General features: G+C 41.5%; 1 protein-coding gene across 1 annotated transcript in view; it reads left to right on the top strand.

Moving 5' to 3' along the window:
* The window catches only part of CACNA2D3 (calcium voltage-gated channel auxiliary subunit alpha2delta 3), a gene marked incomplete at both ends in the record, with an annotated part of 806,408 nt that overhangs the window by 338,711 nt on the left and 451,371 nt on the right, over window positions 1-16,326 (top strand). The window contains one exon of the mRNA XM_084248330.1: window positions 7,255-7,386. Coding sequence (XP_084104456.1) covers window positions 7,255-7,386 — 132 coding nt within the window. The remainder of the gene's footprint in view (window positions 1-7,254; window positions 7,387-16,326) is intronic.

Raw genomic sequence — 16,326 nt, 5'->3', positions numbered from 1 at the left:
GGCAAGGTGTTCTGGAGATAGACTTCAATGCTCTGAGAATCAGTTTCCACATCTGTAAAATGGGGCTAGAAAGAACATGGCCCCTGATGTTCGTGCATGGCACATTGTCAATGTTCTAGAAAATGGCAGCCTCTGCTGCTGTCATCATTATTGTGTCATCTGAATTTGATTTCTATCATGTAATTTTCTTCTTCTTATTGCTGACAAAAATTGGGGAATGGTTTATTCCAGGAGACTGAGGAGTGGTGAGGAGGAGGAAATGCATGTCTCCCCACAAAATTTAAAATATGTTAATGGAGAAGGATTATATAAAGTTGATATATTTAAAGCAAAACAAACATAGTTGTGAGGTGAAATGGTGCTGGGGAATGACCCTGAAGCCTAGCATGCTGAGGCAGGAGACTGGCAGTGGAGAGCATCCTCCAGGTTATCCATTCCTTCTGCTTCCCACGTTTATCCAGAGTGGTCCAACATGGCTCGTGAGTTGTCCTCCACCCTAGGGCCCCAGGGCTGTCAAAAACTGGCTCTAGTTTTATGAAAACAACCTGCATTTAATATCTGGCATATCACTAAGTTTAGAGGAAGGGTAAATTTTGGCAAATAAAATTACTTTATAATCCAATGCACATTAAGGGCTCTTTTCCAATACATATAAGTACTTGATAATTAGTATCAAAACTAGTCATTATTTAATCTACGATCTATTTAGAATGAACGGGGAAGATGTCATTCACTTGCTGAAATGGGAGATATGAAAACTATACAGCTATTCTCCTCTTGAATCTGGTCCAACATGCAGCACTGGGGAAAACTCCTTCATGGTGTCAGTCTCTCTGGCTGTCCCAAGCCTGGTGTCACTTCATATACAGGAGATGCATGCCTTCAATGATCTTTCAGAAACCCAAGATCCTTCTCCCTGCTATTCAAGGCAGGAAATACCTTCTTTACAAGGAACACATTCAAAAAATCAATTTAATATGAATTTACTGTCTTCCCTTCAAACAATGGTTTGGGGGTAACATCCATTTCTTTGCAGCTCGGACCTCTTGCTTGCTGCTTCCTCTGCCTAAAGCTCTGGCTGATCTAAGTGTTTCTCAGCTGACATCTTCCAGCATTCAGGTCTCTCCTCATAGCAACTATCTTTACTCATAATTAGAATAACTCCCTTCCACCTCTGTATGCATGGTAACTCTCAGGCCTACCACCCCCTTTAGTGTTCATGCATTTCTGTCCAGGATTCTCATTTACTTGTCCCCTGTCTCTCCTTCTCAGACCGAACAAGCTCCTGGTCTGTCTGGCTTCCTGCAGGATGCTTGGTGTAGGAGGTGCTAAATGAGTATTGGTTGATGAACAAAGGAATGAAAGTGTCTTGACTTGCTAATTCAAGGAAGGAAAGAAAAGACTTAGATTAAATCTTAAGTTTTAGGACACTGACCTGCCCTCCATGGAGAGTTGGGAGCCCTAGGCCATTAGCTTACATTAGGCAAGCTTGGGGCTTTAAAGCTTAAGTTCCAGACTTGGTAGCTGGACTATTGGGGTGCTGCTCAGTGATACTCACTATACAAACAGAGTTGGGAGTTGGGAGCTCTTCTTGGATATCATTTATTCAATTGCTAGTACACAGAGTAAGTAGTAGGCATTTATGGTACATTTTACATGCTGCTGTGCTAAATGTTTTATTTCCATTAATTTGCTTGATCCCAACAGGCTGATCATCTCAGGTAAGATTCAGGAGGATTGAACTGGTGACTGGAATATAATGGGAGTACTTCATTTCAAAGGTACAGAACTGAAATAGAAAGGTGTGTGAGTGTATGTAGGTGGGGGTGTGCCTTCTGTAACATCAAGGCATCCCCCATGTGGCAAAATGCAAGCTTGAGAGCAAAGCACAGGAATACCAGTGATTTGGATGGAAATAAAAGAAACAAACTACAAAAGCGATTATTTATTTTTTGGCTGGATTATATGTTACATTAAAAAGACAACAGGGACATGTGAGATGCCATTTTTAAAAATAGCAAATTGATTGCAAAGGTGGTGTGGGACTCTCACTCTCTAAACATCTGCTAGTAGTCTCTTTTACTAGAAGCTGAACATATGATGCACTTTTGACTGACATCAGAGGTAATTTACTCTCTTAGAAGGTAGAGGAAGCATGAAGCAAAACTGCTATTCCCAAACTTCTTATTGACCAATAATAAGTTGATGCAGAAGGAGCACTGTGTTATATTAAGCAGAGAAGGCTGAGCACTAACTCATAATACTAGACAAAAAGAGGGCTGATTTTAATTCAATTTGGTATATTATAGTCCATTGACAGAGGTCAAGAAGAATAGTTCAGTGCATGGAATCATAATGCACACACACACACACACACACAATTTAAATTGTTCCTATAAACAAGAAAAGGAAGGAAGCCTTTAGAGATCCTTCACAGGGTAAAAATCTGTATTTATTAAACTCATGTTGTAAAAAGAATATGTACAACCCACAAAATATGGATATATTGTGCAGGATAATAACAGGTGAGGGAGAGGTTTCAAGTGCACTTATTAAGTTCAACAGTGGTCCCAGAAGAAATGTCCAGTTTGTACCCTCCACACATCCTATGAGCATGGTCTGACTAAGGGTGTTTGCAGATGTGATTAAATTAAACATTTTAAGATGAGATCCTCTTGAATTTAGTGTGGACCCTAAATCCAGGGACTGATTTCCTTAAAGAAAAAAGAGAAACACAGAAAGGAAGGCTCACTGAAGATAGAGGCAGAAACTGAAGTGATGTGTCTACTTTCCAAAAACCACCAATGATTGCTGGCAGCTAACAGAAGCTAGGAGATCTGTTGAACAGACCCTTCCTGAGAGCCTCCAGGAGGAGCCAGTCCTGCCCATACTTGGACTGGCCTCCTGAATCAAATTCTGTTGTGTTAAGCCTTCCAGGTTGTGGTAATCTGTTATAGCAGCCACAGGAAGCTAATACAGTACCTGCAATCCATAGGAAGACTAATCTGAGATTAATTGGATTAACCAAATCTCAGATTAATCTAAGACTCTTGAAGAACCCTAGATGAAGTAAGTGGGATTTTTAAACATATTTTAAAACACAAACAAGGAGAAAGATAAGTCTGCTCCTTAAGAGGATGTGAAAATAGATCTGCTCAGCAGCCATTAAGGCCCATCAGACTGGGGCGCTTGTCCACACTCCAATGTAACACTCAGCTCCTGTTTGGTAGATGCTGGAAGGGGCTGAAGAGGAGGGTGCAGTGGGCAGCACCCAGCCTGTGGGCTACTTTGTTTTTGCTCTGTCAGTGATGTTGGGACCACTGTTTCTAATTGAGGTTTTTTTAGTCTGAATGTCTAGATGAAAATTCTACTTAATGTGACAATTTTCCTGTAACCCCCCCCCCCCATTTCTTAGATGACTGTAACGATGAACAAGTTAAGATTTACCTTTCTATTAGAATTGCTTGCTATGAAATCAGTACACTGTGATTATTTTATGAGGCAGAGGAAATATTATTTCCCATACCTGATCAAATGGGTGTGTGTAGCACAACCCACATTTAACTGAACCATAGATTTTAGTAATTCTCTTTTCCTTGTTCTCCAAGCCCTGGGAAAATTAAAGCCCTATTTTCTTTAAGAGGAATAATTTCAGAGCAAAATTTAGTGTCCAAATGAAGTGGGTGAAACGATCCACAGACCACCATATTCCCCTTGCTCACAATTCCCCAAATATTGATCTTAGAACCATGTAGAGGTATGGGCAGCCTTTTACTAACCCCACATAAACCACACTAAAAAAATAAGAGGGAGAAAATTGTCTAACTGGAAACTGACCCCTTAAATGTTGAGACTGTGAGCCAGTGAAATGGAATTTTTGCTCCTAATTGTGGAAGGCTTTTATATGGCACACATGAGGCCTGTGATGGAGGAGACAAGAAACATGTATTTTTCAGTTTCCTTATTGGATTTTCATTGTTGTGGATTAATTTAAGTGGCAACGAGTGAGTCAAAAGACTTATTGTCAAGCATGGACAGGAAAAATAAAGGACTCCATTTTCTAGGATTGCGAGGATAGAGTCTTTCTCTAAAATTACTCTGCAGCAAAAGGTTGATTTGGTCATTTTCACTCTCCAACCTATGATGTAGTTTATTATACTTTGCAAGAGTTAGAGCATTTACCCTTGAGGTGAGACCCAGAATCCCAATGCCTATTGAGTCTGGGTAACTCGTTTGAAAAAATAAGGCAGGCTGGAGGTAAGACAATAAGATGATGCCTTGTCTGGCTCCTGGGTCAGAAGCCATTTTGTAGGCTCTGCCTGGAATGTCTCTTGATGTATGTCTTGGGGACAGCCAGCTAGCAAAGGACAGGCAGCTGTGGAGGAGAGTTGGGCTGCACTGGTGCCAGTGCTGAGTTTCCTGTCCAGTATACCTAATTTACATGAAAATTTGTGCTGTGATTTTGCTCATTGACTTGCTATGTGATTTTAGGATTGGAGTGAGCAAATCTGTCTTTATTTTCCTGTCTGCATTTTGAGGAATCTCTGTAAGACAGACACCACCACCACGTGAGATTGTTGTGTCTCCTAGGGAGCTCTGGTGAGGAGCCAATGGAAGAGTTCCACTGATGGCTTTGTGAATGCCTTTTGCTATTACTCCTTTTCTGTCAATTTGTTTAACATTCCAAACATTCCTTTAAGGTGGGTATCATTGTCCCCATCTTACAAATAAGATGTAATAAAACTAGAGACTTTAGCACTCACAGTTGGGTGCTTTTCGGAAAGAACCTGAACTTCCAGTGCTGCTGAGGGTAGCGATGCACCTGCCTCAGAGGCCATGGTACAAGTAATAAAAGAAAGAGAGTCTACACCCCAAGAAAGATTCGATAAAGTCTTCATCTCTTCCTCTTCTTCCTAGTTATTAACTTGTGCATCCAATTGTCATCTAACCATCATATTGACACTGCAATTATCCCCCATCTTAGAATGTTGCTTAATGTAAAACCATGTTGAAACAAGTTCACAGGTTAAAAAAACTGGGCAGTACCAGAGCATCCTAAGGGATCCAACTCCCTTTGACCAATATGTAAGAAATAACGTGTTCACTCTCTTTGTCTTTGCCTTATTTATATCTATGAACAAAAGGCAAAGGGGTATCTTTGAGCTGCCAAGAGATAGGAAAGGAGATTTGCTTATGGGATTACTGAGCAAGAAAGCGGACAGTTGTCTGGAATCTGGAGACTCTTTGTTTTATTCCCCCATCCTCTCTCCTTTGATCCTTTCATTTGTTCTTCCATCTCTTCTCCTTGCCACAAGTATTTGGAGTTTATAGACAAAGGGGTATCTCTGTAGCACAAGACCAAAGCAAGGTGGTTCCTGTCCTCATGGAAAAGAAGGTGTCACTGATCAAAAGAAACAGAACAATTTACTTATGTTGTTTCCAATTTACTGACTTTCTCCTTTTAAGCAAACCCCTAAGTCAGAGGCGGAGAGAACTGTTCAGCTGAGATGACTGCAGTGAAAACAAACCATTTCTCTGGGTTTGTTTGTTTTTTGGTTTTTTTTTTTTTGGTTTTTATTTATTTATTTTATATATTTCTTATATCATTTTTTCATTTTTGCACAATATATGCATTTTCGTCTTGGTTGTGGTCCCCATACAATTCCCACCACCCTTGTTTTGATCCTACTCCCTTCTCTCCCCACTATAGTATGTCCCTGGTTTATAGTTGCTTGTTAATTTTGATTTTTACTTCATTATAATTACTCTTTTTCCTGGTACCTTATTTAGGTTTTCTAAATTACTGCTATGAGTGAGATCATCTGGTATTTTTCTTTTTCTTTCTGGCTTATTTCGCGGAGCATGATCCCTTCCAGCTCCATCCATGTTGCTGAAAATTGCATGAGTTTATCTTTTTTAATAGCTGAGTAATATTCCATTGTGTATATGTACCACATCTTCTTGATTCAGTCATCTATTTTGGGGCACTTGGGTTGTTTCCATAGCTTAGCTATTGTAAATCGTGCTGCTATAAACATAGACATGCAGGTGCCCTTTTGAATTAATGTTTCTGTGTCCTTTGGGTAAATACCCAGGAGTGCAATTGCTGGATCATATGGAAGCTCCATCTTTAGCAGATTGAGGAATCTCCACACAGCTTTCCATAGTGGTTGGACCAGTTTGCACTCCCACCAGCAGTGCAGGAGAGTTCCTTTTTTCTCCGCATCCTCGCCTACATTTGTTGTTGCTAGTCTTTTTAATATGTGCCATTCTCACTGGTGTAAGATTGTATATCATTGTAGTTTTGATTTGCATTTCCCTGATTACAAGTGATGTTGACAAAGGAGCAAAGAATATGCAATGGAACAGAGAAAGTTTGTTCAATAAATGGTGCTGGGAAAACTGGGTCGCTACATGCAAAAGAATGAAGCTTGACTACAATCTCACACCATGCACAAAAACCAACTCAAAATGGATTAAATAACTAGACATAAGACCTGAAAACATAAAATATATGGAAGGAAATATAGGTGAAACACTACATGGCATGCACCTCAAAGACATCTTTACAGACACATCTCCCAAAGCAGTGATAGTGAAGGCAAAGATAAACAGCTGGGGCTACATCAAATTAAAGAGCTTCTGCACAGCAAAAGAGACAGTAATCAAAACAAAGAGACAGCCCACCGGCTGGGAAAAAAATTTTTGCACAAAACACTAATGATAAAGGACTGATCACGAAAATCTACAAAGAGCTGATGAGACTCAACAAAAATAAAGTAAATAATCCAGTCAAAAAATGGGCAGAAGAGCTAAAAAGAAACTTCTCCCCCAAAGAGGAAATACAAAAGGCCAACAGGCATATGAAAAAATGTTCAACATCATTTCTCCTGTTTTTTAATGCTGAGTTTTGACTCAAAGGCACAAAGAGGCACAAAGGAGCAGAAATTATGAAAAATAATGTTGAAGATTTCCTTTTGCTTTCTCAGGATCTATGGACTAAAGAGGATTGAAAGTTACAAATGAAGGGGTATGCTTTTCAGATATCCACAGAAGCTCCTGGGTGGCTTTGAGAGCTCCAGGAGGATGGAAAAACCCAAATGTGTGGAATTCCCAGGAGCTGAACATTTCAGGAGCTGTAACTTTCTTTACAGCTTCCTGTGAGATTGGCCTCATCTGCCAGCTATGGGGTGCCAGCAGGGTTCTGTTTAACTTAGCTTTGTAACATTCCTCTTTTCTCTCTTTCTCTTTCAGACCCAGCAATTGTCAATGGAGTTTATTGGTCCGAATCACTAAACAAAGTTTTTGTAGATAACTTTGACCGTGACCCTTCTCTCATATGGCAGTACTTTGGAAGTGCAAAGGGCTTTTTTAGGCAGTATCCAGGTGAGTATTCCAGGTATTGAGAATTCTGGTTCAGGTTAATGATCTTGTATTATTTTGCTTTAGGTCTAATTTTTTTTTTCCTTTTCCTTAGGAGAAAATGAAAAATTAAGCTCAAGTCTATTAAATCTGTTGTCAGGGTGCAGGATAGGAATGACATTTGCATCTGTGCAGGCGTGTGTATGTGCACACACACATACAAACCCCCCCATGCCCCCCACATGGGCATTTAGATCTGTAGGTGACTGGAAAAGTTTTCAGTAGAGTAACACAGAGCTCTACCAGAAAAGTGAGGCAATAGAGTGTCTTCCATCTTTCTGGGTAAGAGTTTGCTTTTAATTGCTATCACCAGTAGTAGTATTATTACTGTTGTTATTATTATGGTGGAAAGCAGCAATGTATTTGGCCAGAGATAAGTTCTACTGAAAGGCACCACCCTGAACTGACTGCCCTTGGAGGAAGAGGCTGAAGTGGCCAGAGCATCCCTGAGGTCAGTTGCTACAGGACACACCATCAGCTTCCACAACCCGGGGCACCATCAGTCTGCGTGTCACACTCTTGGAACAGGTGCTCCTTCTAGGGCCTTCCTGGGCCTCGGCTTTGCAATAGGAATTTAATTCTGGCTTGGTTTGAATTTTAATTAAAAAGAGAAGTTTTAATTTTGCTTACAAGTTGTGAAAACAGGACTCGAGGCTGCAATTGTGCCAATATCACAGCTGTAGAAATTAACAAGCTCAACCTAAAAGAAGGAAAAACGCCCTGCATAATCTTGGAGCAATTAAGTGGAGTCTTTTATGTTTTCATTAAGTAAGACTAGGCACCTGATGTCTTCCCTCTTTGAGGCACAGAGACTGCCAGCCTCCGCCTTGAGGAGCTGTTTGCCCTGCGCACAGCATCTGTCCCCTGACACTTGCCTGCCGAGTGTCTGCCTTGCCATATTATTCAACATTTCCCAAGAGCCGTGCTCAGCAGGGCATGCATGGCTCCTCCTGGAGCTCACAGGAATTTAAACAATAAGCATCCTATTAAAGATAACATTATAATAAACAGTAGTCTATTAAAGTTCCAGTGTCACCAAATTGCAGTCTGTTTTGATGCACTCAATAGAATAAATTTAACATAGACCTTGCCGAAAACAGAGCCCCGTCAGGGTCTAGTCCATGGAAAGAGCCACATGGACATCTTACCATCTACCATGTGGCATTTGGATGAAGGTGGGGCAGAGAAGAAGAAATTACAGGTTGATTCACTACAGCAGGAAGTACTCAAAATTATGGAAATGAGAAAATCTGAAAATAAAGCTATGTTAATCGTTTGGACTGCCATAACAAAATACTGTAGTGGTGTAGCTTAAACAACAGGCTTTTATTTCTCATCATTCTGGTGAATGTGAAGTCCAAGGTCAAAGAGCCAATAGATTCTGTTCCTGGTGAGGTTCCTCTTTCTGGCTTGCAGCTGGCCACCTACTCTGTGTCCACTTCTTATAAAGGGTGACATCCCAACATGGGTGCTTTAACCTAATTGCTTCCTGAAGTTCTCACCTCTTCATGACATCATTTAGTAGGGGGGCTTAGGGCTTCAACATGTGACTTTTGGGGTGACACAAACATTCCGCCCATGACAAAAGGCCATCTTCATAAAGATTTTACATAATAAGAGGTTAATTTATGTATAAGATGTTTTATCAATCAGAAGAGTTGACTCAGAAATGCTTACAGTGCTTTCATTTGTGACAGAATTTGGACATTGTAAAACTTCTCCATCCTTTTTGTCAGTACAGACATGGGCTTCAGGCCTCCAGGGGTCTCGCTGCTCTAATCAGTGCCATGTGGCCATTCTGCTTGCTTCTGAACAGGGTGCATGCCTCTTGCCCCTGGACATGAATGATCATTACAAGAGTGACCCATTTGTGTTTTTTGCTAGGATGTTTTTCCTTTTCACGATGCTTTTCATCATATTTAGACATACTAGGCATAATATTATAAGTCAGTGGTAAGTGTGCATGTCCTTAAGCAGAAGGCCTTGCTCTTTATCCTCAATACCTGTGTCCTAAGGACTTACTTTGTACCAAGCACAGCATAAGGGCCTGGGATGAAATGGTGAACTAGACACCAAAGGTCTCTGACCTCATGAAGCTCCCTCTTGTGGAGAAATCATCCTGCAGGAATTTGGATGCAAGTGACAGAAACCTAGCTCTAACTTGCTCCACCAAGGAACACATTTATTTATTTATTTACTTTTATTTTTTTAAAGATTTGTTTTTTTATTTATTTTTATACAGGAACCGGGGTATAGGCCAGATGCGTGGGAGGGTGAGAGGATTCACCAGAGACAGAGCAGGGAACAGAACAGGCAGACTGATGAAATACACTGCTGAGGGGAGCAGCGGGTGCAACAGGAGAGGTCTGCTGTGCCATGTGGGACCCTCGCCGGCCGGCCGGGATTGAACCGGCTCTGCAGAGGCTGCAGACAGCTTCACAGCGCGGCGCTCAACTGCCTGCGCCACCAGGGGAGGCCCCAAGGAACACATTTATTGCCTCATGCACCTTGAAATATGGGGAATATATCCTCTTGGGACACAGCTAGATTTCTGTAGTCAGCAATTCATTTGGATTTTGAATTCCTTCCATCTCTCATGTCTGCCTTCCTCTGTTCGATCATGTTTCCGGCAGGTGATCTTGTGATGGGGAACTAGTAGGTGATGTTGTGATGGGCTTGAGGATTCTTTAGTTATATTTCTGGGGGAGAAAGAGACCATCTATCCTAGTGACTTGGACAGTTGTCCAAGGATTAGCCTGGTCTGGGTCACATGCTCCCATACTGAACCAGGAAGACTGGGCAGTGGTTAGGGCCAGCCCATCTGAAACCGTGGGTGCTAATCAGGGTTACTGTAGTGTTGTCTGGAATTGATCTCCCACAGGAAGGGACAGTGATCACCATGGTGAGAGAGGTAAGTGAACAAGTCACTGGAATGTCATGGCATGCTAAGGTAGGGGAAATAAAAGGTGCTAGGGGATCATGGAGAAGAAGTACCAACCATACCTTCTGGAGATAGAAGGAAAGAGTTTTCAAAAAGAGAATTTTAGTAAGTGTTAGCCTAGTAGGAAACAGAGCTAATGTTGTCCATTTCTGCATAAATTTACATTGTCCTCCACCAATTCAATTATGTCCTGTGGGCATGTGGCGGCACTCTCACTGTGCTGTCCAAAAGAACTTTCTGCACTGATGGACATGTTCTGTCTCCATTGTGTCTAACATGGTAGCCACTGGCCTCATGGGGTTATTGAGCACTTGAAATGTGCCTGGGTGAGACTGAAGAACTAAAATCTGAATTTCATCTAACTCAGTTAAATTAAATGTAAATATAAAATTAGCCTCAAGTGGCTAGTGGCTACCATGTGGAACAGTGTTAACTCTATAGGAAAAGACTTTTGTAGCAGCCTGATAGCCATTGTTCAGGATACTGGTTTTACCTTTCAATGCCCACATTACAAAGGTGCCACAGAGCAGAGAACTTCTGCTAGGCTCTTCTGTACAATACAGCAACAGCAGCAACAACAAAATGCAAATAAAGGACCTTTGAGCTCTGCAGGGTTGGTTACCCAGGGATCATCAAAACACTGCTTATTCTAGTTTCATCCTTGGAAGGCTTTGAGAGTGCTGTGGCTATTCACATTCGTACTGATGATCATGATAGTGACCCTCATTTATTGAACACTGTGCTGAGTACTTGTAACTCAGTCCTTCCGTGACCCCCATGAGCTGAGGTTACTGTAATCCCCATTTTACAAGTGAGGAAATAGAGGCTAATTGACTAACCTAGGTCACACCGGCAAAGTAAGAGGGAATTGGTGATGGTGTTAAAACTTCAACCACGTCTCTTTTTTGTTTTCATGGTCGTTCTCACCCTATAAAATAGGAAGTCTGGCCTGTAGTCCTGAGTCATCAGACTTTCAATACCCATCTCCTTTGTTTGGATATCAGCCACAGGAGGACAGAGCCATTTGTTCTATCTATCACTGTCTCCAGCACCAAGAATAACACATTCTTATGCAGGTACTTAGTCTGTATCAGTTGAGTGAATGAATCAAGGCCACCAGATCTATTGTTTCCCAGCACACAGGTAGGAACTGTTCTCTTCCCTCCCCAGAAACAAAGGAACTCCTGCATCTCTAAGGTTCTGGTCATAGGCCGCAGTCCAGTGACACTTGGCTTCCAAGCATGGAGCTGGCATAAGTAAAGTATGGATCAATAGTTCCATTACTCCACTTTTGCCAAGTCTTCTTGAGTGCCCTCTCCTATCCCAATACCCACCAAGTGCTGGACATTGAATGATCCCCATCTGTTGGCCATTCACCTCATGATGCCACACAACCACTTTGTTGTAGTTAGTAGGGTTCTGTAGGCTCATCTCCTAGGAGGCAGAGAGTCATACCTGCAGGGTGAGCTTTGTTCCGGGGGGCTTTGTCCCCCACAATTTTATAGTTCTATGTGGGACACAATTTCTACCTGGGTGGGACCACTGGTGCTGATATATCCTTTTTGTTCTGGTAAGTTCTTACCTTTAACCAAAATGTGTTGGCTAACTGACAGATCTCAGTGTGTAACTGCCTTTCCCTATGTTTATAGCAGCACTGTTTACAATAGCTAAGCTTTGGAAACAACCCAAATGCCCAAAAATAGATGACTGGATCAAGAAGATGTGGTACATATATACCATGGAATATTACTCAGCATTCAAAAAAGATAAACACATGCAATTTGCACCAACATGGATGGTGCTGGAAGGGATCATGCTCAGCGAAATAAGCCAAAAAGAAAAAGAAAAATACCGGATGGTCTCACTCATAGCAGGAATCTAGAAAACTTAAATAAGGGACCAGGAAAATGAATATAAGAAAGTGAAAATCAAAATCAACAAAAAACTATGAACCAGAGATACTTTTTGGGGGGTGGGGGGCGGGAGGGGAAGGATTGGGGTCAGAATGGGGCATTTGCAATTGTATGGGGGAATATAAAAATAAAATTTATTATTTAAAAAAATAAATATATATAGAGAAAAATGTCTGTGTCATAGACAGACCAATATCTGATCAAAAGCAGGACACTAATTAAAGGAATGCTTAAGAAGCTGCTGCTGCTAAGAAGATGATGAGAAGCTCAGTCCCTTCCCTAGTATCAGACTCTCACACTCGCAGAGGCATATATTGGAGAACGTGATCTAGTGGGAGATTTAATGATCACTAAGGGATTTGATTTTCTTATCTTTCTGCCATGATTTCTATGCCTGAGAAAGATGAAAGCTGGCTCATAGCTTTAGCCACAGGGAGAGACAGATGACTAAGTAAAGAACTCTCTGCAAGTTTGGACTAGGAATCAATCAAGTGTAGATTCTGTGCACAACATCATTGTGTATTTATTTTCTTGCTTGTATTCATCCTGAGGTTCAGGTTTAGCAATATGTGAAATGGTTGATGTAGTTTTTTTCCTTGACCAGCTCAACAGAACCCCTGCAGTATGTGATCAGGGAAAACCATAGCTCACAATTTTCATAGCCATTCTCTTGTGGCTACTCGTCTATGATATCTGATTTCTCAAGAGATTAAGACATTTGGCTGAAGGAAGGAGATGGCATTTCATTGAGTGAAGCAGGTTTTATTTGAGGACTGCTTAGCCAGTGTTTCGGAAGACACTCAAGCACCAAAGTTGTCTAAATTCAGCTCAATTTAGAGGCTACCATTTTATTCTAGACCAGATATTTTAGATCTAAAGTTATTTTTGAAGGTATTTATTTATGGGCCAAATTAAAAAAATATATTTTTGAGGAAGGAATTGGTCAGAAACTACCTATTTAGGAATAAGCCGACTTCTCCTCCATCTTGATTTTCCTTTCTTTCCACATTTTTCTGAACTTTTTGGTCTGGAAATATAGAAGAGAAATCCCATGTGGCAATGGGATAGTAAGTGTCTGTTCAATTGGTGGATCATGGAAGTTGGCAGAATGTTCTAGACATTGTCTTCTGAAAATTGAAGAAGCCAGGCAGAAGTCACGGGTGCTGATAATGAAGCCCAGGGTGTCTAGAGAGAAAAGGTGCAATGGCAGTGAAATCTGCAGCTGAACAGCATCATGGATTCTGTCTGGAGAATTACCCTCCATCCTGCCTGGGTGGGATCCCAAAAGGCACACAGGTACTTCCAGAAATCATGTGGCACATGGGGGTGCTTCTTGGTTATGTGAAATTCCCTGGATCTTAAAGACTGCAAGTGAGCCAGCTATTATCCCCCTGGGATTTGAAGTTACTTGAACATTTTCAAAATATCTGTGTACAAAAAAATTCTATAGCAAGAAATGGGTAAGTCTTAGGGGAATTCATACAGAAGTACCTGATATTTATCTAACAAAACATTTTGTTATGAAATACTTGGGGGAGGAAGGGCTCAGTGGTCAAATTAGTTTGGGAAATGCTGCTCCTGCTGTTCCAGTGAAGAGATTCAAGATTCATTAAGCAGTTTAAAGACCTGCTTAAGATACTGCTCCCCTGGGATAGAAACCAGTTTTACGTTTATTCACTCAACTTGAGCTAACATTCTATAGAGCTTCTCATGAAACGCCCTTTTGGAAATGCCTCTCTAAGGAAGATGATGGTGGCATGGGCTTTGGAAGATCAAGTTCTAGTGCTCACTGGAAATTTCAGAAAATCTGTTGAACTCTAAGAGCCTTGGAGTCCCTACTGTGAAATAAAAAATTTGACCCAAATGTCAGATTTGAGCAATATGACTCCCTAGAGCCCATCTGCCCTGACTTTAAGTCAAGGCGCAAGCCTTTTGGTTACAACCAGAATAGCAGTGCCTACAACTGCATGGGGCCACTGTTTTCATCCACTCATTTCATTTCATCATGAAGTGCACACTCACAGGTGCACCTCATGCCCAACTGGGAAGGGTCTGGCCTGGTGGCTCCTGCTGCCAGGAAGACTCTTTTCTGGAGACATAGACATTCTCTCTTATGCCACACCATCCGCACCTCCACCGTGACCTGCTCTTCTCACCTCAGCATCTTTGTAAATCTTTTCTCTGCCTGGTATTCTCTATTTTGATTTTATTTTACAAATTCTGCCCATATGGAGTAAATTGAAAAGCAGACCCCTCCCCAATTCATTCATGACTACCTATAGCCTTAGACTGTGCAGATATTATTAGTTAAGTTGGGATTAGCATGGGTCCTCAATCCAATATAGCAGGGTCCTAATGATTGAAGAGAATACAGAGACACCGAGAAAAGGCAGTCAAGTGAAGACGGAGCAAGAGAGAAGGATGCAGCTACAGATCAAGGAGACCAAGGATCACTGGGAGACACTGAAGCCTCAGAAGAGTTAAGGAAGGACTCTTCCTTGGTGCTGTTACCTTGAGAGGGAGCAAGGCCCTCCTGACACCTTGACTTTGGCTTTTTATCCTCCAGAGATGTGAGAGAATACATTTCTGTGAGGTCACCCAGTTTGTAAGGCTTTGCCACATGAGCCCTGGAAAACTAATATCCCACCAGGCTACGCTCAGCTTAAAGCTGTGTCCCTCGTGTTAGGGATTAGCCTCACCTTTGACACACTACAATAGCCTCAGGGATGTCAGGACATCTCTGCTACTTGCCGTCTCCTCTCTAGTGTCTGCTTGCCTGGTAGCTGTGAGGCCTCCTGAGGAGGGGCCATGACCATTTTCTCAAGCACTGCTATGCGTTCATCAGCGGTAGAGAGCTTGGAGCTTGAGGAACACATGCTCAGTCGGGTGGAGGCTCTGGACCTGTCCCTCTGCAGTTGTATCCTTTACAGGCCTTCCCAGCAGATGAATTTCACATTGACTTTTCAAAAAGCACTAAGTTTCAGCAGCGCCCAGGAGGGGCTATAAGCCCATTTGCAGGGAAATGATCTCAATTCTAAAAAAAAAGAAGCATCCAGTATCATTAATTCCTTGTCCCTGGGCCCTGGCCTAAATGCCAGTAACAGTGAAAGGGAATTTCAGGTTTTCTCCTCCCACTGGCAGACACAGCGATGGGGCTGTGATGGGAGAGGAAGGCAGAGGGGCAGAGCGGAGGATGCTGAAAACATTCACCACAATTCAAGAGTCATTCACTGAATGTCTGCCTTGGGTCCACATGTTAAAGTTTTTTCTTTATAGTGGAGTGAAACCAGTTCTCTTTGGAATTATAAATGGGAACATTACCTAGCCTCACCATGGATATAATTTCATTATGTGTCAAGACTGTGGCATCCTAGCCATATTAGCATTGTGTCCTATACGTTTCAATAGATTGCATTCTTATTCCTTAGTGTACAATATCATGTCAGTTTTACTTTATCTTCATTACCTAATGACCTTCATTTGGCAGCGACTTCTCATACTTCTGCATTCTGATTTGTTACCAGGAGTTCTTTAAAGTAGGCACTTCTGCAGATGGGAAATGTAGGTACAAAGAGGACAGAACAAAATAACTTTGTAGGCTACAAACTGCCATCTCACGGCTTTCTGTGTAATAATTTATCTTAATAAGTTATTCATCTTAATAAGTCATCATAAGCACATGCCTATTATTAGTCCAGTGTCATCCAGAAAGCTGGCCTTTCTCAGTTGGATAGGAGAAGCTCAATACTGCAGTCTGAGCCTGAATTTTCTCCAGTGAAAATAATTTTTCTGTTTTTATTTTCTTAACCCTAAAGCCTATGTTTTCAACCTTCCATCCCCAAGTAGCATAGATGGTCAAAAACGTTCATTTTCTCTAATTTCTCGGCAGTGCTTTTCTTTTTAAATGAAATTTTATTCTTAAAAACTAACTTGTAAATAAAAACCATCATCCTTGGACATATCCCAACCAGTCTGCAAACCACGAGACTGAGGAGGTTGGTCCTATTTTAAAAGTGAGGAAAAAATCCCCAGATTTCAAAAACTGAAATT

This window comes from Talpa europaea, assembly GCF_964194135.1.
Source record: "Talpa europaea genome assembly, chromosome: 11".
Taxonomy (NCBI): Eukaryota; Metazoa; Chordata; class Mammalia; order Eulipotyphla; family Talpidae; genus Talpa; species Talpa europaea.
The sequence above is the reverse complement of the archived record's forward strand: the minus strand, read 5'-3'. Positions and strand labels throughout refer to the sequence as shown.